A 24,918-nucleotide genomic window follows, 5' to 3' on the forward strand; every position below is an offset into this window, starting at 1 on the left:
GGGTCATCGGACACAGTTTTAAAACTATATACGCCAATGATGATTGTGGCCAAGTTTGGTTAAATTTGGCCCAGTAGTTTCAGAGAAGATGTTTTTAAAAGATAACTATAATTTTAGAAAAATGGTTAAAAATTGACTATAAAGGGCAATAACTCCTTAAGGGGTCATTTGACAATTTTGGTCATGTTGACTTATTTGTAGATCTTACTTTGCTGAACATTATTGCTGTTACAGTTTATCTCTATCTATAATAATATTTAAGATAATAACCAAAATCAGCAAAATTTCCTTAAATTTACTAATTCGGGGGCAGCAACCTAACAACGGGTTGTCCGATTAGTTTGCAAATTTCAGGGCAGATTGATCTTAAACAAATAAACAATTTCACCTTGTCAGATTTGCTCTAAATGCTTTAGTTTCAGAGATATAAGCCGAAATCTACATTTTACTCCTATGTTCTATTTTTAGCCATGGCGGCCATCTTGGTTGGTTGGCCTGGTCATCGAACACATTTTTCAAACTAGATTTACCCCAATGATGATTGTGGCCAAGTTTAGTTAAATATGGCCCAGTAGTTAATATACAGTTGACCTACAAATTAAAGCATTGCAGGTTGATGTTTGAATCATCTACAGCAAACATAATTATTTTTAAATTTAACAAATAATCAATTTTTTAATTAGTGCACGAACTCTGAGAATGATATCCCTACTTCTACATAGTGTGGCATTCTAACAATGACGTCACTATAAAATATAATGTAGGTTGGATATATTTATAATATCTGGTCATACTGATTTTTCTGGATTGTAAAAGAAACCTATAAGTGTAAAGGAGAGCTCAAGATACAATAATTTCGCGAGAAACAGAAGGCAAATGTGTAAAAAAAGTGTTTAAGGTCAATCTATTCATTTATGTGTCTCCTTCTCATCAATCTCAGTAAGATTTGTTGGGGTGTTTTCCACACTATAAAAACAAAATGAATGACCTGAGGGGATGTCACTCTGGTCAACCACATAGGGGATTGACGGCTTGAAGCCGTCTTTCCCCAAAAAACTTAACTTTAACCACTGAATCATGATAATGAGGTCAAGGTCAGACTAAATATAGTAGACCTATTGCAACAGTATAAGAAAAAAAGCAACCAAAACACAAACACTTAACTATAACCACTGAACCATTAAAATCAGGTCAGGTCAGATGACACCTACCAGCATGACCAGTTGGACATATACACCTTACATGTACAAAGGGACAACAATTTTTTTTTTGCATCACATAAATAAAACATTTTTGTTCTAAGAAAATCATTTCTGATAAGATTACACCACACACATGACACACAAGCAATATAGCATTTATAACCATGCTGCAAAAAAAGCCTATGGGGAAAACAATGAGATAAGGATCCCTATGTCTTGCATTCTGTAACTTTCACTGGAGATCAGACAAAATGAAATAATTCAAAATATGATATATATTTTTTTTATTTTATTTTAGTAAGAATATTAGCTCTTCTTTCAGTGTTCTGAAACAATGCTCTTATCATTTGCTTTACTTCTGTTGCTGAAAATTCATTGGCAAGAGGTCCTTTCCCATCAGCCCATCTATCTGCTATTTCTAACAAGCTAGCATTGAGTATTGAAATGAGTTCACCAAATCTAAGCCATTTTGGTACATTTCTCTGTAGTTCTACTTTCACATTAATTCCTTCTTCGTCTGATGATTCAAACAGACCTCCAGCTTTGTCCTGTATTAAGGTCAGGAGACTACCTAGATGTTTAGCATCATCTGAGGATATATCCTCCAATATCACAATACTTGCTACAATGTCTGATATCACTCCATTCATTAAGGTTCCTAAAATATGGAATGTTAGAAATATACTGTACATGCCAGACTGTGGTAGGATTTACAAAAAGATGATGATATATATTTTTTTTCATTTTTTGAATTGACAGAAAGATGTGATACATATTGGTATTTTTTCTCTCCATTTTCCATTTCTAAGTCAGTTTTCAAAATAATTAAATAATACAAATGAGTCAGGCATGGTGGTTGATGTGTTCTGTATACCAAGATGTATACTTGCAACTCCTGGTTTACCTTTTCATGAATTATCGTACATATTAGGCAAAATTATAAAATAATTTGGATTTTATACTTGCTATTAACAATGTCAACACATTAAAAAGATTTAAAAAATATTCTAATATGTAATAAGATATGTTTCAATTGTTATACATATGTGCATACACTAAAAAAAATGTTGATCTATGAACTATTAGAAGTGGAAGATCAGATGTATACCCCTATCAGCCGACAAAGTACAACTTACAATTATTCACATCAACATAGTTTACCTATAGCTGACAGTCAGGGATATAACTCTATAGGGTAATTACAGGAAATAACATACATTTGTTATTGTGGACTAAAAAATCAAAGAACTGTGATAACATGTATGTTACATGTTTCAAAGGGACAATATACATCATTAGTTTAATTAAAATGTATAAAAGTTCTATTGATATTACTTTTTTCTATATGTATACTTAACTATTTAAAGATATAACAGTTCATAGTTTGCCAATTTTGCACAGTACACCTTTATGTAATTACAGCAAAAATATGCTTGTAATAACTAAAGGGTGTTATCACAGCTTCTCTATATCACTTCAAAGCATTTGCTCAGACATACATCATGCTTAATTACAATGTAGTTTAATTTATTGTAAGAAATCATGACCAGAGCATGTAATGAGGTTCTGCGCAAGTTTCTCAGTAATTCCCAAGTTATATTCCTTTAATAACTGACCCTTGTTATCACAGCTAAGTTTATCCATTAATAGCCTCGACTCATTGATATACCATGGTCCATCAAAAATGTATTAATTTTATTAAATTAGTTATCAAGACTATGCATTTAGTTTCTGCGCAAAGTCTCAAGAGTTCCCTAGAGCCCACTATAAATGAAATAATTTTACAAATAACAAGCATATGTTATTACAGATTTAGAAAATTTAAGGTGAAAGTATCTGTAATAACACACGTAAGTTATTTCCTGGAATAACCCTATAGAGTTATATCTCTGACTGGCTGAGAAATTGCCTCATTTGAAAAACTTAACATTGATCAATAAATTAGAAAATGTCAAATAGGTCAGTGAAATGTGATAGACAGACATGCACAATGTGACCCATATCCATTGCTTCAAATATCTGAGATATAGACAAAATACTTAATGTTGATCATTCAACCACGAAAAGTGAGGTGAACACCTTGCAATGATTATGTATACCAAATATAGCTTTCCAATTACTCATTACTACAAGAAATTCAGTCCCTAGCTTTTAAAATATCAAATTTCCAATTTGAGTGACTCCATAAATTTGGTTAAGGTGCATATAGGCCTTAAAACTTTCCAAGCTGCACAGGTAAGTCTGCACACAGAGTAATTTTTGAGAAAAAAAAATTGGCCATATTTGTCCATTTGTTATTATGAACCTTAAAACTCATTTTCACCATGCATGCCATGTTTACCATATACTTTTAAAAGCCTATAAAAATGACCATGTGACTACACATTCATGGTAAACAGCCTTATACTAGACTAAACACATGATATAGATCGATGGATGCGCACCCACAGGAATAATAGGAAATTTGCCACTGAGCTCATCATGCTCATGAACAAATGGTTATATGCTAGACCATGCAAACAGACCAATCAAAATAATGCATCTGTAAAGAAGATATAAATTATCAGAAATATAGTGCCTCATTAAAATGGTTACTGTCATCAATGCTGTTGTATCTACATTCTTCCAAGGGCAAAGGGAGTCAAAAAACAGACTTAGAGAAAATTGCCTGTCAAGACTCAAAAATGTTTAAATATAACTTGACACATATTAAACTAACACATCTCTATTTCCCCATATGTAAGAACACTAGTGTAACAAAAGCATTATTTCATAATGGATGGGTGGTCCCAGCTAAGGCACTGATACTATTTCATTCATGTCATATAAATACATAAATGATTTTGCATATCAATGTACTTTCATTCACGGACAAACTTTTCCTGCTTGTAATTGTCATCAATCTTACCAACAGCTTTTCTATAAATAGATCCTGGAAGAACTTCCTGCCACACTTTCTGAAGATGCTGGAACTGGAATAAGGTCTGTTTAATTGACTTCTCTGCATCAAAGTAAACCTGCTCATCAGAAACATTCACAAAACCTGAAACATTTGATACAAAAGATGATAATTGATTTTTTAATATTTCACATAATTTTTTAGGAATACTATAAGCCAAATTGATCCTTACTCTATTGGAAAATAGAACACTTCTTCTTCCTCCAAAATTAGACAGGATCCTTAAGGAACTCAGGAAGTAAAATATACTTCATCATGTTAATTATTATAAAATATAAATGGTCAGTTTCTGTGCATACATGTACATATAACAAACTGTAGAATGAAAGTCAGTAAAATCAGATGAAGAGGGAATTAAATGTCATGTGCTTATAAAGAAAGTAAAAACAAATACACCATACAACATGTATGTTAAAACCCAACAATTGTTTTGGACATTCAAATGCGTGTTCAAAAAGTCTCCTAAAAATGTCTTGTTTATATAGCTATTTCAAATAAGTAAATAAACTGAGCTTTAGTGTTTGAAATACATGTACTACAATCATTTTATGAACTAACATAAAAAATAAAATGATTTCTGACTTCCTGGAACTAATTTCTTTTATAGATTTAACTGGGTTCCCAAAATCCAGGAGTAAGAAATTCTGTGGTTGCATTTGTTATGTGTCTCTAATGATTTTGTATCAGATCATTCATCTTGCTTGTATTGGTTTTTAGCAATCAAGTATATATGACCTTGTCCTTTGTGTAATTTTTGCTGATGTTTGAAAACAATGTGATAAATTTCAATTCGGACCAGTGATATTGTTGGCTTTTTTCAAAACTACCTCTACCCTTTTTTATGGGGAAAATATGCGTCATTTTTATCAAATTGGGAAATTTAGAATAAACTAGGAATTTGACTGAAACTTCAATTTGCAGACCCCTTTTCAAGAGTCAAACCCTGCTTTGAAATAAGACCTCTTATTGTCAGTGATGATACATAGATAGACCCTCAAATCTGCACATATAGTCATTTTAGACATGAACAAGAGGCTCTCAAGAGCCTGAATTGCTCACCTGGTAAACAATGCCTTATTAACTAAATTAATAAATTAATGTTTGTTGTAAATTAAACAGAGTAACAAAGGCCATGTACTATCCAGGAAATACCTTTTAAAGCCTCTTAGGAACCTCTGGAAAGAAATGGTCATGAGTTCGCCCTACACTTGATTAAGATACAGTCTAGGTCAATCTGATGATTCACAATACAAACAGATGAGTGTGGATAGTACTATGCATTACGAGAGTTTTGAATAAAACTGTGAGTCATCTCACTAAGGATACCCCCCATTTCATTATGGCATATTTACTACACTACATTCAAGCTTTATACATCTCTGAATTTGGATTGTGATGAACTATTTAACATAGAATGAATGTGTCACCACTATTTATGACTTTAAATAAAAGGAATACACATACATTTACATATAGCTATATTAAATTTACAGAACATTAAAAGTTATTCCTATATACCCTACAACTCCCCAAAACTTTGTTTTTTGGGGTATAATAATGATTAGAGTTATCTGTCTTTGCATATTGTAAGTAAGTGTGTGGAAACAAAAAACAATAACTACATCTTTATAAAGTATGTTCAACAAGAGTGGACACAGATGAGTGTGGAAATTTTTATGCATTAAGAGAGTATTGCATAAAACTGTGAGTGAACTGACTAAGGATACCCCAAAATCCCATTATGGCATATATACTATTAGTACCTTAAATTCAAGCTTGATACAGCTCTGAATTTAGATAGTGATTAAATATTTAACACAGCATAGCCTTTACATCTCACTCAACTGTTGAATTAGTCCATGGTGCATGCATACTAGTCAACCATTATAGTAAATGTCCTTTGTTAGATTTTATAACAGTGCAATACATATTGCTTACAATATTCTCTACACATCAACATATAAATTGAATCAAAAATACAGTTGAAAGTGCTTAGTACATAAGCAGTTGTAAAAAGAGTTTTAAACAACAGTATATACTCATGAAAAATTATAGAAACAAATAACAAACTAAGATTTAAATCAGATTGATACAGCAGTAGATTTTTTAAAGTAAGTCAACATGATGAACAAATTATGAAAAAAGTCTTTAAAGGGCAATAACTCCTTAAGGGGTCAATTGACAATTTTGGTCAAATTGACTTATTTGTAGATCTTACTTTGCTTAACATTTTTGATATAACAGTTTACCTGTATCTATAATAATATTCAAGATAATAACCAAACACTGCAAAATTTCTTTAAAATCATCAATTCAGGGGCAATATACCTGAAAAACCAGTTACCCAATTCGGCTGAAAATTTCAGGACAGGTAGACCTTGATCTAATAAATACTTTAACTTCTTGTCTTATTTGATCTAAATGATGGAGTTTTTTGAGATACATGTATAAGCCAAAAACTGTATTTTACCCTGTGTTCCAGGGCTTTCAATAAGTTTAGAAGTAGGAGGATAAAACCAAAAAATAGGAGTCCCATCAAAGCTTGCTCGTAGAACCTACGGCCGGGGGTCTGGGGCCCGCTCAAGGGCCCTGGGAATTTTTTTTTTAAATGGTGCAAAATCCTGCATTCTGGGAGTCTCCTGGAACCTGTTTCAGTCCTCTCAAAACATCATTTTTTTAATGAAGATAATGTAAATGTTTGACTAAAATTTGTAGCATGGTTGGATTTTCTGTAAATACAGATTACATTTATATATGCATTTGATCCAGACTTCAACTTAAAGCTTGTATTTGAAGTTGTTTGAGAATAGCAATGACATGGTGATAATATAGGGAAAGATCATATTTATTCATTAATAAAATTTTATTATACTTGATATTATGCTTGAACTTCTTGAGTTGATTTGTATTGATTTTCATTTCAGGTATAAAGGGTGAAAAACTGAAAAGTATCAATTCTTCATCTTATGTTTTACTGCCTAATATTACCAAAACTGTATGAATTCAACTCTAGTAAATTATATATAATGAGTAAAATTTGATGTACCCTAAATACTTTTTACATGGAAGGTAAATTATAAATTATCTCAAGACTTTATGTAAATTTGTAATTTGAACTAGTCTATGATCATTTATGAACATTCACAGACAAGTCAAGGTAAACATATAAAAAAAAGAAGATGTGGCATGATTGCCAATGAGACAACTATCCACAAGAGACCAAAATGACACAGACATTAACAACTATAGGTCACTGTACAGCCTTCAACAATGAGCAAAGCCCATGGTGATAATGATTATGTCAGATGATGGATTTGCTTAATTAAAGAAAAATATAATTGATATTGATTAAAATCTTGTATTTTTAATTGGCTTAACATTGTTGTTTTCTAAAAGTCAAAGTTGCTATCATCCTGAGTATTGCTACGGCAGTTAACATTCAGTTCAGTAGATACAACAGAGGCAGACAAATCCTTAACAGGATAATAAATTATATGATCCTTGACATGGGCATTGAGTGTGGGTACATCGTTGTATTGTGCATTGAAGTCAGAAGACCCTAAAGTGGCCCCAAATTTGACAGTGATGCTTTACAGATACAAAGAAAAGAAGATTGCGACACCAATTTATTTAATTTCTAATACAAAGCCAACATAGTTATAAAGGAACATGTCCATGTAGTTCACTCTATGTAATAGGATTTGAATCTAAAACAAACGTGGGATCGGTGTCCTTGCGAACACGTGGGTCAGCAGTGGCTGTACGTTGTTTATATTGGAGTTTGTTTGTTTTTTATTTTATTTTAACATTGTGAAAATATACAGTGTTCTCCTTTGAATTAGTTGTATTTCCATTCAATATTTATAAAGCACCTTGTTTTTTTATTTTTCTAATCCATTGACTGATGTCACTTTGTTTTCGTTTACTCATTTTCGTACAGGCCTATTAATTACACCAATCGTAGGTCGTTTAAGAAAACCGGTTGTAAATCGACCAATCAGGAGTCTGTTTACGGACGGTGTTCGGGTGCCTTCTGCTGGTTTCTACTTTCAGTAGTTTTCGCCTTACTCTCCTTGTTGATAGCAATCCCAGCCTAGGCGTTCGTGACCACTCGGGTCACTTCACGTAGATAGGGAAAGTTTATAAATATCAACCACATTTTATCGGAAATCCCCTGGTTGTGTCAACAGCGTAAATTTCCCCTTCAGTCATTTTTATTGATTTTTTAATTTTACAATTTTGAGCAAAGTAGGCGGCGGATTTCCTTCAAGTAGACGACGAAAATCGCCGCCTACCGCCTTCTATTGAAAGCCCTGTGTTCTATTTTTAGCCATGACGGCGATGTTTTTTGACGAAATAGAAAATAAAACACAAACTTTATTTTATACACCCTACTGATCATTCAAATGAAGTTTGGTTGAATTTGGTTGAGTAGTTTTAGAGGAGAAGATTTTTTAAAGTTAGCAAATATGATGAACAAATTGTGAAAAAGTAAAGGACAATAACCCCTTAAGGGGTCAATTGACAATTTTGGTCATATTAACTTATTTGTAGATCTTACTTTGCTGATCATTTTTGCTGTTTACAGTTTATCTTTATCTATAATAATATTCAAGATAATGACCAAAAACTGCAAAATTTCCTTAAAATTACCAATTAAGTGGCAGCAACCCAACAATGGGTTGTTTGATTCATCTGAAAATTTCAGGGCTGATAGATCTTGACCTAATGAACATTTTTACCCCATGTCAGATTTGCTCTAAATGCTTTCGTTTTTGAGATATAAGCCAAAAACTGCATTTGACCCCTATTTTTAGCAATGGCGACCATGTTTGTTGATAGATCAAAACTTCGGATACAAGTTATAAACTAGATACCCTAAGGAACATTCAGTTAAAGTTTGGAAGTATTTGGCCTAGTAGTTTCAGAGGAGAAGATTCTTGAAATAGTTTACGACGACAGACGACGGATGACGACGGACGCCAAGTGATGGCATAAGCTCACTTGGCCCTTTTGGGCCACGTGAGCTAAAAATGTATAAATGAGTGTTTTTCAGTTTGAATTCAGGCAAAATTACTACTGAGACTGCAGTTTGTGAAAAAAGTTGTCTATTTGGGAATAATTTTTAGCCATTTTTTTTCAAATTGGGATTCTTCTCCAGGGGAAAAAGCCTATATTGTGCGGTAATTTAAGGCAAACAATCACTGATTCTTTGTTAAGTTACTATTAATATTTTTAAAATGATCTCTTGTTCTTAAAATATAAGTCTGTTTAGTTTACAATCATTACAAAATTTGAGATCTAATCAAATTGTGTTCAATTAAAATGAAACCAATTTGTCAGATTTTATCAATCCTGCACAAATAAATGATTAAAGATACATGTACAGCTACATTAAAGTAAGTTGCTCAAATTGAATTGTTGACTGACCATTATGAAATATATCATTTTAATAGCATGCACACCTATTGAAAGGAAATATTACAAATCAATCAAAATAAATCGTTCCATTATTAGAACAAAGTTTAATTCAATATTCATAATAATCTTAACTTTTCAATTTTCCTTATTGTCCTACATGTACACTTTGTACAGTCAGGGGCACTACTTGTACAAGTAATTTTTATTTACTTGAAGATGTAAAAAAAAATTATATTTATATAAGTAAATTTGTAGGATGCCTGGCCTATACAAGAAATTTTATTTACTTGTATAGGTAAAAAATTGACTTAGTTATGTCCCTTGGACATTTAGATTTTTTTTTACAAAATAAACATTATAGTAACATATAGAAGGTCCATTTGTCATGTTTTTTAAACTAACCTTTAGCACCTTCCAGATATACAGTCATTATCTTCTTCTGTTGAGCTAGCTGCTGTAAAAAATGTTCAGCACCCAGTTTTCTTACTTTGGGAACCAGATCAACAAAGGTTGAGCTTATGTTGGTTGGTAGATTTTTACTGAACTGGTGCCCTAATGTCATCAGGTGATGGGCAATAAACATACAGTTGTTATGGAAAATAGCTGGAAATTACAATTTATACATATTATTTAGATATGGTAACAATTCTCTCTAAAGCAAAAGGAGCCTTTTATATATCTCATTGTATGTTATTAGTTATGCTCATTGTTGTAGGACTGACTGTAACTTGTGGTTTATATCCTTACAAACTGAAATAGTGCTATGGGGACGCTGAAGTATGATGGTTCTTAGTTCAGAGTCTTACATATATATGTATTTATTACATGACTATAAATTTTCTGTTTTCTCATTGGCTAAAAGCATAGGAAATCCTCTTTGTTAAATGTTATATTAGTCACATCAAAAATCAGGAGAGGTTAATATAAGATATGGAACAGCGTCCATGTAACTAAATATAGATAATCCAAGGCAATGTCACTGACTTAGGTTAATGACGTCAAGTAAATTCCTTGGGGTTTTTTGGTGTATTTTTTCCTGTTCTTCTTGTTTTTGATCTATTTGCTTTTAGTTAACTTTATTGAATATTTCAACTGATGAAAATTAGCAACTGCAAAAGCGCATCATATATTTAGTATTAAACAGGGAGCAGTTACTAGAGAATATATATATATATATATTATATTAAAATAAAATTGTACCACTTAGTTGAGGAAATTTCAGAAGACTGTCTCTGTGAAACGTTGGTATCACACTGCAAAATAACTCAAACATGTTTCTGACAGCAAAGAAGAGCTGTATGGCACACTGTTCAGAACTTTCTGTGGCTTCAGTCAAGGTATCATAGGCTACATTCATCAACTCCTGCACACATACACTGAATATAAAAAATTAAAAAATACTAAAATTATCACAATAATTGTCATAACCATATAACTATGATAACAGTGAAGCCGGAAGTAAATATTTGATCTTTAAAAAGCAAAATTTTGACATGGTTTTATTTAAAGATTAGATAAAAATAAGTACATGAAATATATTTTTTATCAGTCAAAGATAAATGCAAAACTGTACATGCAAGTTTAATTTCACCATTTGACTGAGTTATCTGCCAACACATGGCTGTATTAACCAAATAAAAGAATCATTTTGAATCAAAACTGCAATGTTTTTTAAGTACTTTATAAACAAGAAGATGTGATATGAGTACCAAAAAGTGAAAACTACAAATGTATCTAACCAACATTGTTCGAGTCAGAATGTATAAAATATTAACAATTATAGGTAAAAGTACGGCCTAAATACAGAGCCTCAGCTCTCATTGAAGAGCAAGCTATAAAGGACTCAAAAATGACTAATGTACAACTAGTCAATTTGGGGCCCTTTATATAGCTGGGCAGTAGATAAAGAGCAGACACCATGCGAAAATGACCTAGCAGAAACACTTCCTTGAAAAGGTATGACTTACCTAATATGGCATTCTGGTAAGCGGAAAGTGTTAGAACTCAGATGTACTTCATTAGCTAAGTCCAGTTTTCTTTTCTTCTTTCCCCCTCCACTGTCAGGACCAAGTGGAGGTAATTCTCCCAAGGGTCTATCACTGGACACTTTGACTGTATTATGTATTTCTGTGGTCATCAGTTTTCGTGCTCTCTCTAAAATTGCCTGACATTTCTTGTTAGCAAATAAAACATTAATATTCTGAATAAAATCAACTAGAACATTGTTGGAAGGTGGTATGAAATGAATTTCCACCCATTTACAGTGCACTGTGTCAGTCATCAACACAATATCTTTGAAGCTCTCCAATTCACTATTATTGGTGGGAATGGCTGCCTTTAAACATTCCTTGATAAGTTCCAGGACCTTACTTGATATGGCTCCCCCTAACAGTTCCATTAGATTTGGATATCGTTGTTTACCTCCTGTATCTACATTGAACAATTTCAAAAAACAATCATTTAGTAGGTGTAAAATATTTCCAAAATTTGAGAAAACTTCTTTGGGGTTCTGGTAAGTACTTTGCTTGTTTCCTGAAATGTACCGTACTTGTATAGTACTACTATTAGGACTTATAGCAACCTGGCAATCTGAATCTGTTATCAAAGGGTTCAAAATATAGGTCAAAAGCTGATTTCCAAAGTGCTTCATTTTGGATTCAAGAATTCCAAATTTATGCATGGCAATAACAATTCCACGAAGGCTTTCTAAACTATCAGCATCTTTTTCTAATTTTAATTTACAAATTATCTCCCCTGTTTTTTCACTAACTTTTGATACATCCCAAACTATCAATTCTTTCCACTGATCACCTAAATCAAACAAGAATTTTTCCTTCTGAACACAACTTTCTTCATGAAGAGCTGATAGAATTTTAATTTCACTATCATCTTCAGTGATTGGCTTGCTAAGAGAAACCTGGATTTCTAGCAAAGCCTCAGCGGCCTTTGCAAAATCTTTGGACTTGTTGGCTAAGGTAGCACTCTCCAGTGTATTCTGGATCTGAACAATTTTATCTAAAACAACAAGGACTTCAGATGCTTCCTGATACTGTGTATTCAATGTCTGAAATACTCCAGTTGACATATTTAGCTGACTTTTAATCTGCAAATAAATCAAAAGTCTTGGTTATACAATCTATACTTTAAAAACAGGTGAAATGCAATTATTGTCCTCAATCACATAAGTTATTAAACAGGAAATGCCAGAATTTTGGATTTATTTACAAAGACTGCTTCTCAAACTCTTCTGGTTTTTGAAAATATTCTTATTTTTCTTTTTTGTGTAAAATTTTGTAATTTTTCATCTCCCAATAAAGACTTAAAACCTACCAGTAGTTTGAACTCACATGAGTATCACTGTATCAAAACAGGTGCATCATGTAAAGCAGCATCTGTTTACCCCATAACCTGGTTTTTAGTGGGATACTTGTTGTTCAGTCTTTTTTATATTGTTTTTTGTGTAATGTTTCACTTCATGTTTATCTTTTGGTCTTTTCTGTTTTTTGCCACAGCTTTGTCAATTTCATTATCACTAGGGCCAACATTAAAAATATCTTTGTTTCCCCTTTCCCGACTGAGGTTGTTAAGGTATGGGTAGGTAGGTAGGTAGGCAAATTATTTTATTTTATTCCTTGATATGGTTTTCTATATTCATGATATTGAATTTGTACAAAATTCAACAGTGAGGCTCAAGTCAAGAAAAGTTGGGTATTCCCTGTATTCTAATTCTGACAGTTTACACCCCAGTTTTCTGGTGTTAAAAAAAAAAGTATACAGGGACCTCCTTTTTTTCCTATTCATTTAATGTAATGAATCTATAAAAGCGCACATTCTACTTGTGATAACAATGCTTAATGATAGCAAGTGTTTTTTTAGTTAAAAAATCAAGCTTATTTCAAGTCTTAATTTGATGCATAACTCACAACAAAATAATTCCTTTGTTCACCAATTCATACCTTGATCATCAATTATGAGATGACAAAAAGATACAGGTATGTTAATCACTTGGGAATTAAAATTCAATGAATAAAAATTTTCAATAGAAGTGAACATAATTCAGTTATGTTCAGTTACACCTGGATCATGCAGCTTGGTCAATTGATTCCTAAGGCCAAAAATAAAATATTGTTTGTTTCCCCTCACACGACCGACCTGGTAAAATCACCGTTACCCGAAAAATTTAATGGCCATTCTTGTCCACTATTTTGTTTTTTTGCTATGTTGGTTATTGGTGATATCTTTCCGATGCTGAAGTCAACGATCATTGGGTTTTGGGGATACCATTCCGATGCTGTTGTCAACGAGCGTTTTAAATCAAGGTATTTTTGCATTGAAGCGTCTACATGATTCGGAATCAAGGAAAACAAACAAAATGCTTTCCCACACGATTTGTTTGTTTGCAAGGGTGATCTTTTTTTGAAAATAAAAAAAAAATGAAGCATCTTTCAATCCGCTGAGTGCATCTTGATTTGCTCTGTGTCTAACCTCTGTTCCTGTTTAAAGGATAAAATCTTAAAGACTTTGAGTAAAAATGGTCTGACTCGTGCTTTAAAATCTATCTACTTTGTCTTTGAACAGGTTGGGCACAAGTCAGGAAATATGGGATACATGTATTCCCTGTTTTCTGGTGTAAAAAAAAAAACAGTTTAAATGGGATTTCCTTTTTCAATTTATGGCATGAAAATTACAAAAGGACACGTTTTAACGTTATACCTGCATCAGTAGAATTCGTAAATACTTATTAAAAGTATTTTAGGAAATACAAAACATGAATATAAAGGGAAGCCTTGTTTCTTCTAGAACTCGAAAAAAAAACATACAAATCTTTGTTTGGGAATCAATTGATCAAGCTGAATGATCCAGGTGTAACTGAACATAACTGAATTATGCTCACTTCTATTGAAAATTTTTATTCATTGAATTTTAATTTTCAAGTGATTAACATACATGTATCTTTTTGTCATCTCATAATTGATGATCAAGGTATGAATTGGTGAACAAAGGAATTGTTTTGTTGTGAGTTATGCATCAAATTAGACTTGAAATAAGCTTGATTTTTTAACTAAAACCAGGTGCTCCGCAGGGCACAGCTTTATACGACCGCAGAGGTCGAACCCTGAACAGTTGGGGCAAGTATGGACAAAACATTCAAGCGTGATACAGCTCTGAATTTGGATTGTGATCAAATTTTTGACATTACATGGTTTTTTTTTACACAAAACAAATGTCAAGATTTTACAAATCAATTAAAGATTTCTTCTTCAAACTTTTTAAATCTAAAATTAAATAGTTGACACAGCATAGGTTTCTGACACAGAATGAATGTGGTCTAATGAACATAAAAGGTTTTTTTGCCTTTGAGCAATTCACTATGCTGTTGAATATTAATCCTCTCAAAAAAATGTTTGAAGAAATTTTCTTTTTATTTATGAAATCTGAAATGAGAAAAATTTAAACCCCCCCCCCCCTTTTTTTTCACATCCCCGCTTCCCTTTTTCCAAAACTAATATCAATTCAAATTTCTAATGGAGTTTGCAACAATAACTACTCTTTTAAATACATCATAAAATATTAAAATGTAAAATAAAGTGCTTGTTATCACTGAATGGTAAAGATTGGTTGGTAGTAAAAGTAATTATACATTGTTTATTGTATAAAACAATAAAAAAAACTTCATCAGCAACATTTTATATTGGAAAATTTCCAATGAAGTTATTTACATAAAGTTATTGGCAAATAAAAATAGAAAATGACATCATAGTCATGTCTGGCAAATGTCCAACATACATTATCTAAAAACATTTTAGATAAGATAAGGAAAAAAGCTTCATCAGCAACATTTTATATTGGCAAATTTCCAATTAAGTTATTTACATAAAGTTATTGGCAAACAAAAATAGAAAATTACATCATAGTCATGTCTGGCAAATTTCCAACATATATTATCAACTACTATTCTATACAAAGAAAGATAACTCCAATTGAAAATTAATTGCTATTGCATAATATTGTGCAATTAGATATTTCTTGCTATTGTGCAATACTGTGCAATTGAAAATTTCTTGCTATTGCACAATACTTGATATTGAATCCTGATTTGGACCAACTTGAAAACTGGGCCCATAATCAAAAATCAAAGTACATATTTAGATAAAGCATATCAAAAAAGCCCAAGAATTTAATTTTTGTTAAAATCAAACTTAGTTTAATTTTGGACCCTTTGGACCTTAATGTAGACCAATTTGAAAACTGGACCAAAAATTAAGAATCTACATACACAGTTAGATTTGGCATATCAAAGAACCCCAATTATTCAATTTTTGATGAAAACAAACAAAGTTTAATTTTGGACCCCCATTTGGACTAACTTGAAAACTAGGCCAATAATTAAAAATCTAAGTACATTTTTAAATTTAGCATATCAAAGAACCCCAAGGATTCAATTTTAGTTAAAATCAAACTAAGTTTAATTTTGGACCCTTTGGACCTTAATGTAGACCAATTTGAAAACAGGACCAAAAATTAAGAATCTACATACATAGTTAGATTCGGCATATCAAAGAACCCCAATTATTCAATTTTTGATGAAATCACACAAAGTTCAATTTTGGACCCGCCCCTTATTCCTAAACTGTTGGGACCAAAACTCCCAAAATCAAACCCAATCTTCCTTTTATGGTCATAAACCTTGTGTTTAAATTTCATAGATTTCTATTTACTTATACTAATGTTATGGTGCAAAAACCAAAAATAATGCTTATTTGGGCCCCTTTTTGGCCCCTAATTCATAAACTGTTGTGACCTCAACTCCAAAAATCAATCCCAACCTTCCTTTTGTGGTCATAAACCTTGTGTTAAAGTTTCATTGATTTCTATTTACTTATACTAAAGTTATTGTGTGAAAACCAAGAATAATGCTTATTTGGGCCCTTTTTTGGCCCTTAATTCCTAAACTGTTGGAACCAAAACTCCCAAAATCAATCCCAACCTTCCTTTTGTGGTCATAAACCTTGTGTCAAAATTTCATAGATTTCTTTTCACTTAAACTAAAGTTATATTGCGAAAACCAAGAAAATGCTTATTTGGGCCCTTTTTGGCCCCTAATTCCTAAAATGTTGGGACCAAAACTCCCAAAATCAATCCCAACCTTCCTTTTGTGGTCATAAACCTTGTGTTAAAATTTCATTGATTTCTATTCACTTTTACTAAAGTTAGAGTGCGAAAACTAAAAGTATTCGGACGACGACAACGACGACGCAGATGACGACGCCAACATGATAGCAATATACGACCAAAAAATTAAAATTTTTGCGGTCGTATAAAAACACTTGCTATCAATAGGCATTAGTATCACAAGTAGAATGTGCGCTTTTGTAGATTTCATTAAATTAAATGAATAGGAAAAAAAGAAGGTCCCTGTATACTGTTTTTTTAACACAAGAAAACCAAAGTGTGGTGTACACTGAATTAGAATACAGGGAATACCCCACTTTTCTGGACTTGAGCCTTACCTGTTGAATTTTGTACAAATTCAATATAGAAAACCATATCAAGGAATAAAATAAAATAATTTGCCTACCTACCTACCCATACCCTAACAACCTCAGTCGGGAGAGGGGAAACAAAGATATTTTTAATGTTGGCCTAAACAAAGATTTGTATGTTTTTTTTCGAGTTCTAGAAGAAACAAGGCTTCACTTTATATTCATGTTTTGTATTTCCTAAAATACTTTTAATAAGTATTTACGAATTCTACTGATGCAGTTATAACGTCCCCTTTAGTAATTTTCATGCCATAAATCAAAAAAGGAAACCCCATTTAAACTGGGTTTGTTTTACACCAGAAAACAGGGACGTTCCCTGAAAGCAGGGAATACATGTGTCCCACATTTCCTGACTTGTGCCCAACCTGTTCTAAGACAAAGTAGATAGATTTTAAAGCACGAGTCTGGCCATTTTTACTCAAAGTCTTTAAGATTTTATCCTTTAAACAGGAACAGAGGTTAGACACAAAGCAAATCTAGATGCAATCAGCGGGTTGAAAGATGCTTCAGTTTTTTTATTTTTAAAAAAGATCACCCTTGCTTCACAAACAAATCGTGGAGGAATCGTGTGGCAAAGCATTTTGTTTGTTTTCCTTGATTCCGAATCATGTAGACGCTTCAATGCAAAAATACCTTAATTTAAAATGCTCGTTGACTACAGCATCCGAAAGGTATCACCAAAACCCAACGCTCGTTGACTACAGCATCGGAAAGATATCACCAATAACCAACATAGCAAAAAAAAAATAGTGGACAAGAATGGCCAATAAATTTTTCGGGTCGCACAGTGTTCTCCCCAGGCCGTTTTAGCGTGCAGTACCGCGACGCTATATTTTTTCACCGTGATGCTATAATAATTCCCGCGACGCTATAATTATTTTGAAGATGCAACTTTACTTGTCCTCAATTTTGAACTTTTATCTATTATCGATTATGATCATAAAAATTATATCACCTTTAATTGTAATCCCTTTAAGTCGGACACTAAAGGCATTTAAGAGATTAAATAGCTAGGTGTTAATTGCCCTCAGGGTGATAACTGTTTGGATGCGAATATCCCAAGCTGACACTTGTGACATGACTATAAATACCACGTGTCTGAAATCACCAATTTCGACATGGAAAAATGCAATCACAAAACAATTCGAAATCTATAAATCTATGTTTTGTATTACGAAATTTCAAAGATTGAAACTATTTTTTTTTTTTTTTTAAAGATCGTTTATTTGTGCAACTCTACAAAAATTACTTTTTTTCTCTTCCGGTAATACGAGAGCGAGAATTTTGGTTTAGAGCTAAAATAAGTTTAATACTTCTTTAAAAAGTTATCATAATTGGCTTGAGTTTATGTTTAATCCATTTAATGCATTAAAAGCGTCTTATTCATTCACAATCTCTTGTTAAACAATATTTATTCTCGGACTCATTTTCGTAAATTTTTCTACGGCCGCCATTGCACATTTTTGTGTAAACTACGGATAGGAGCCGGACCAGATATGACAAAAATCCGCATTTTCACGAGATGGACAGTAGACAGAAAAAATATACCAAGAGAGAAAAATACGCATTAACAGACTATTTGTTAGATAACTTTGTTAAAAATACATATCATTTTGATGTATTGAAGATAAGAAACAACTGGGACTTATTCATTGAGTGCCATGAAACAATGAATTTCATAAACATGATAAAAAAAGTTTTTAAATTGATTTTTTTTTGCTACTTTTGCTACTTTATCTTTACTTAATATAATATAAAAAATAGTTAATTTTGTGTACTAGATATTTAGTTTTGTATATATGCAGGTTGCACTATAATGAACCATTCATTCATTTGACTTATTGTTGGGTAACTGAAACCACATATTTATTTTTGTTTGGCACAAAATGAAAAAAAAAATTCTGTAACTATAAATGAATAAAGAAAACATAAACTGAAACAACTGTTTTTGTGGTTATAGTTTAATTGTATTCTCAGTTATGAATTGAACAATGTAAGCTAAAACATATAAAGGAAATAGAGCATCAACGCGACGCGACAAATGACATTAAAAAAAATACAGTTATTTTTTTTTACGCAAAATGTGATGCTATCCAAAATTTCTGGGGAGAACACTGGTCGCAGTGATTTTACCGGGTCGGTCGCGTGAGGGGAAACAAACAATATTTTATTTTTGGCCTAGCCTGTCAACACTGACAGTTGAAAGTGGGGCTTAAATACAAACCAATTAATTGATCAATATTTACTGGTACATGGAATAATTTTGGAGCTAGTTTCCGTGGATCTACCTTTTATGCCTTTGTCATTACAATTTTTTTTCTAAAGTTACATAATAAAGAGTCATACATGTATCTTCTTTTCTTTAAATTTCTCCTGATTTAATTTCTATGACAACAGAGTTTTAAATTGTCAGACTCAAACATGTGTACATGAATTTATTTACAATAAAAAAGAATTATTGATCATAATTATTGCAAAGCCAATGAAATTTTCAAAGTCTTTGAATCTTAAAATTTAAAGAGTTCACATGTCAAAATCAATTATCTTTAACTATCTTATTCCTTTGAAACATCTTCAAATAAATCCTTTTACCTCATTCTCAATCTTATCAGCCACTTCTGTCATCTCCTTTGATAAACTACCCACATTATCAGACAGGGTCTGTGCTGTTTTAAGACGTGGGAGAAAGTTGACATACTGTTGATGGATAGAATCATGGACTTGCATCTTCATGTCTGTCAACTTTTTATTCAACACCTCAATCTTTCCCTGGATCTCCTGAGTTTCCAGCTTGCCTTTAGAAATAAAAAATAACAGATGTAAAATAAAAAGGCTCACACCATCTACATGTATATATAGTCAAGAAAAACATGTAGATCTTGTAAAATGCAGCAGGTTCTTTCTCTGTTCACACTTCTCTTCATCTATTATATATTACAAGAAAAAGAAACAAGAATGTGTCCCCAGTACAAGGATTCCCCATCCGAACTATCATTTTCTATGTTCAGTGGACCGTGAAAATGGTGGAAAATCTCTAATTTGGCATTAAAATTAAAAAGATCATATCATACATGTAGGTAACATGTTTACTAAGTTTCAAGTTGATTGGACTTCAACTTCATCAAAAACTACCTCGACTAAAAACTTTAACCTGAAGCAGGACAGACGAACGAACAAACGAACAGACACACAGACCAGAAAACATAATGCCCATAAATGGGGCATAAAAAAAACAGCAAAACTGTCAACATGGCTAACACAGAGATACATGTATGTTGAGTCTGTCTGTAATTTTGATAGTATAATGCAAATGTTGAAATTAAAACAGGAATACTTTGAAAACGTAAACTACAAATGTATGCAAATAAAATTGAGAATGGAAATGGGAAATGTGTCAAAGAGACAACAACCCGACCATAGAACAGACAACAGCAGAAAGTCACCAATTCAGCAATTGGTCTTCAATGCAGCGAAAAATTCCAACACCCGGAGGCGTCCTTCAGCTGGCCCCTAAACAAATAAATATACCTGTTCAGTGATAATGAACCCCATACTAAACTCCAAATTATACACAAGAAACTAAAATTAAAAAATAATACAAGACTAGCAAAGCCAAAACTTGCATCCAACATGTCCAAAGTCAATGTACCATGACTAAAAGTAATGGGCCAAATCATCTCTGTGGAAATGATAAATGCCAATGCTATTACAACAACATTCCAAATGATATTCATAATAATTTATCTTTAGTTCCCTATAAACATGATAAAGGAGCATTTATAGCTGTCAAATTTTTTTTCACGGATTTGACCAATTCTCGTATCTAATTTTAATATAACTGCTAACATACTAAAATGTAAATTCAAATAAATAAAGAATACATGGCCTCATCATATTGTAATATTGTATTAGCATTTCGTGTGTATTTTAGACCAGACACAATCTAATTAATCATCAAAAGATCTCCAATAATCATGATAATAATTTTGATGGTCATATGACAATGCATGACCTGATGTGAACTAAATATTGATATATAAATGTAAATACAGACATGCACATGCAATGGTATTATGACAATATTTCTACATATTAAATGTATGTCTGTTTTTTTGCATGCTATAAATTAAAACAAATGTAAATCATCATTTTACCATGTTTCATGTATAAGAATGATTTTTTGTGAGTAAAGTTAGTCAACCAAACTTTCATGTACATGCTTAAGATATGTGTAACCCAACTTCAGTTCAGAATAAAAGTTCATGTGAATATAGATTCAAATTAGGTTAAATAATTGACTTGCAAGCCAATAATACAAAGATGTACAAAATGTATTTATCCTTATTTTGACAAATATTGAAGCAAACTGATTGCCAATAGCACCATGTTTACATAAATCTTAATTGATATTTGTTACAAAAAATCATATCATAATTTGCTGTTTACTTCGTTATTAATGCTTCTTTGAACACTTTTACACAAACGTAAACATTTAAATAAAATATGCCAAAATTTTAATTTCAATGAACCATGTCTGAGGATGGTGCCAAATACATGGATATAAGATATATGCAAATGCTAATGTTGAATGTCAGAAAGTACCTTACAGTCATGCACACCTATTATCCAGGACATTGTGGTTCTGCATTACAGAATAGGACAAACTCTAGGATGTAATGTGGCTTAAATGAAGGTTGGGTGCTTCTTCAGGGGTCCTTCATAGTTTTCTAAGGTTTGAGAAGTGAGCTGGTCAGTATTTCTTTTATGTTTCAATGTCTAGTATACCTACATGTATAAACTGTTGGTGGTTTGCATTGGGAAATAGACATTGCTAAGTTGGTTTTTTTCTAATGTTTACACAAAGCTTTATTCATATTTCCTAAGGAAAAGTGATATTCAGTTACAATTACTAGTGGATATGCGGGTCAGATTCTTGTTCAAAGCAGATTAACTCAGATAGTTTGATTTTGAGAGCAGATTTACAGTTACAATATATGTCTTATGCTATTTCAATGGTTGAAAAATCTGCACTTTGTTCTTTAACTGTAGATCTGCTAACTACTGTGAAAAAAAACCACACAAAAAAACCAACATTTGCTTCTACCGGTATGAGGTTCAATCGTGCCCAATACAATTTCTCATCTCACATATTTACGCTCTAGGTCTGTTAGCACCCTTTATGTTAACACCCAATATTCTATTCAAATTCCAGTTTTATACTGTAAATTCAGAAATTATTGCATGCATTTATTATTCATTGTTATTGCGATTTTGTCATTCTAGACTTAAATGTGATTGAATTTTTACGATTTTGAAAAACATCCTGTTTAATTCATATAAATATTTTAAAATGCAAGTTTAAATTATTGCGTTTACAACTCTGTTGCATTTTTCAGTATGTACAATGTATAAAAAAAATCTTTTCCTGAATAAAAAGTGGGGAATCATTTATTATATGATATATCATGTTTATTATAAATTAAGAATGATTACTGCTAATTGGTATTTATCCACTGCTAAATTGTGTGATATTGTTGTGTCACTGTTTCTAAATCATGATAGTTGTTTTAACTTTGTATGAGTAATACTGCAGTCACACTTGGCCACGATCGCACTACCATCTGTGAAAAAATTGCAAGTTTTGACAATCGTAGTGCAATCGTGCAGATCACAGTAAGGTCGTAGGATGGTCGTGGTGAGGTATTCATGATCTTGATGAGCGTGGCCAACTTTGAACATGTTCAAAATGATCCTGGTGCGGCCGTGGCGAAATCAGGTCGTAATAGAAGCGTAGTGTGAGCACATAAGGTTGTGAAATGATCGCAAATGTTGCTAAACCATTGTAGCCACAGCAAAGTGATAGCGTAGCAAAAGCTCGATTCTGGTCTAGGAGACTGCGCTAAGATCTCAGTGACTTTAGTACGACCTCACTAACACCATCAAGTTCTTATTGCGACCCAACCATGCTTCCACTCGACTAAACCCTGTTTATACAACGCTGTTTAAGACCATAATACGATTTTAGCACACCCATGCTCTCAGTAACATCCTCTTACTAGGTTCATACTACGACCATCATGGGCATTGTCATTGCCCTAAAAAAACATGTTTTTGGACAAATAGACCCTGAAATAGTAAACTCAATATAATATCATATGTCCCTGACTTATGTAAGTGCTGGATGATACCTTTGTAAGTATCGAATAATAAGGTATAAAGCCTAACAGTGGAATGTAAACAAAGTAGCTGATTTGTCTGTAATTAGTGTACATGTATATATATCAAATATTCAGTCTTTCTTCAGTTCTTGGGCAATATTGGGTGTCGTTGTGTCTTTCGCCGATTTGTCTCGGAGGCGATGTGTCTAGATTTCCCATTTATAAGGGTACTCCACAAGCACAGGTACTTGTTTCTATCCATTGAAATATATGGATAGTCGACCTTCCCATGGCCATGGCCAGCTGAAAATATCGTAGGCGTACGTGGCTTAAGTCAAGATACTTTCTGACATTCAAAATTCAACAATGCTAAAGATGATATCAAATGGGAATGGATGTTTTTGTTTTTTCTGAATTACCAGCTGATGATAGGACTTCTGTTACGAATGATGCCATGGTTTGTTCTTTAAAAACTTTGACAGCTCATATGCCGCGCAATGGCTGGTAAGGGAGACAACTTCGACTTAAAAATTTCGCAAAAAATATAAATACAATTCCGGTGACGGCACACAATAATAAAATTCCGGATAATTTCTCTACTTGCAATCATTCAAATTAAATCCTTTAATGGGACACAAGCTGTCAAATTCATGTTCACCGACTTGACTGAAATTCTCATATTTGATATATAACAGATCAAAACATTATTGTTAAGTCAAGTCGCAAATAAACAATTTACCTGACATGGGCTCCTTTATGTGTCAGACCACCAATTAAAAATCCCTATCTGTTCAACCAAATTTTGCAATTTTCACAGCTTTCTAAATATTTTACCTTAAGTTTAACTTCATAGAAACCAGGTATATAATTGTACATGTGTCAGCTTTCTACATGCCAATTTTCACTATACCTTTAAAGCCTTCTAACAAAATAACTGACCTTCATACAGAGGTACTCTAAAAAAAAAAAACCTGGATTTCTGGAAATCTAAAATAAGTATACTATAGAGCACATAAATCCTCAATTTTTAATGCAAACTCATAGACAAGTAAATTTTGGCTCAAAATTATCTAGATATATTTCTCTTTTACCAAAAGTTTCATTTCTGCAAATTTGTTGGTTAGTTTAAGTAAACAAGGACATCAAAAGCACTATTTTGTGTCAGAGTAGGGCTACTTTTTCTAAATTGGAGGGAGTAATTGGTGGTCTGACACCTTATCTTACCTTACCAGGAAATCTTTCTCCGTCCACTTCGGGACAACCTCATTTGAGTAGTTAATATTCCACCACCACATCTATTTACACTATTTTACACACATTATCGGTAATTCACTTGAGTACGGAGATATCAATGTTTCATATTATCCTCCATGTATCACTGAATTAGCCATGTTTAAAATAATTTCAACATTATACGAATATATACAGTACACTATTTGACTGGTATGCTCTCGGCACAACAACAGTATAAATACGGGAGTATCGATGTTCGGAACATATTATTATCAGTTCACAACAATGAAAAATCCTCATTTTCTTTTAATGTCTAAGGATCGGTATCTTGCTATATGTAACGCATACGACATTTGCCTGCATATTGCATCTAATTTAATAATATTTTCACTATTTCCTTT

At 32.4% G+C, this 24,918-nt stretch overlaps 1 protein-coding gene across 1 annotated transcript; it reads right to left on the reverse strand.

The window, feature by feature from the left end:
* Positions 1–1,475: 1,475 nt before the first annotated feature.
* On the reverse strand, positions 1,476–23,820 carry LOC143067907 (centromere/kinetochore protein zw10 homolog). Its single transcript, XM_076241528.1, has 7 exons — positions 23,704–23,820; positions 19,719–19,921; positions 11,550–12,685; positions 10,783–10,958; positions 9,985–10,185; positions 4,111–4,245; positions 1,476–1,860 (listed from the first exon to the last, which is right to left on the reverse strand). The coding sequence occupies exons 1-7, from the start codon at positions 23,738–23,740 to the stop codon at positions 1,487–1,489; spliced, it is 2,262 nt and encodes a 753-aa protein (XP_076097643.1). The 5' UTR covers positions 23,741–23,820; the 3' UTR covers positions 1,476–1,486.
* Positions 23,821–24,918: the final 1,098 nt, after the last annotated feature.

The sequence above is a fragment of the Mytilus galloprovincialis genome, chromosome 3 (genome assembly GCF_965363235.1).
Source record: "Mytilus galloprovincialis chromosome 3, xbMytGall1.hap1.1, whole genome shotgun sequence".
Lineage (NCBI taxonomy): Eukaryota > Metazoa > Mollusca > Bivalvia > Mytilida > Mytilidae > Mytilus > Mytilus galloprovincialis.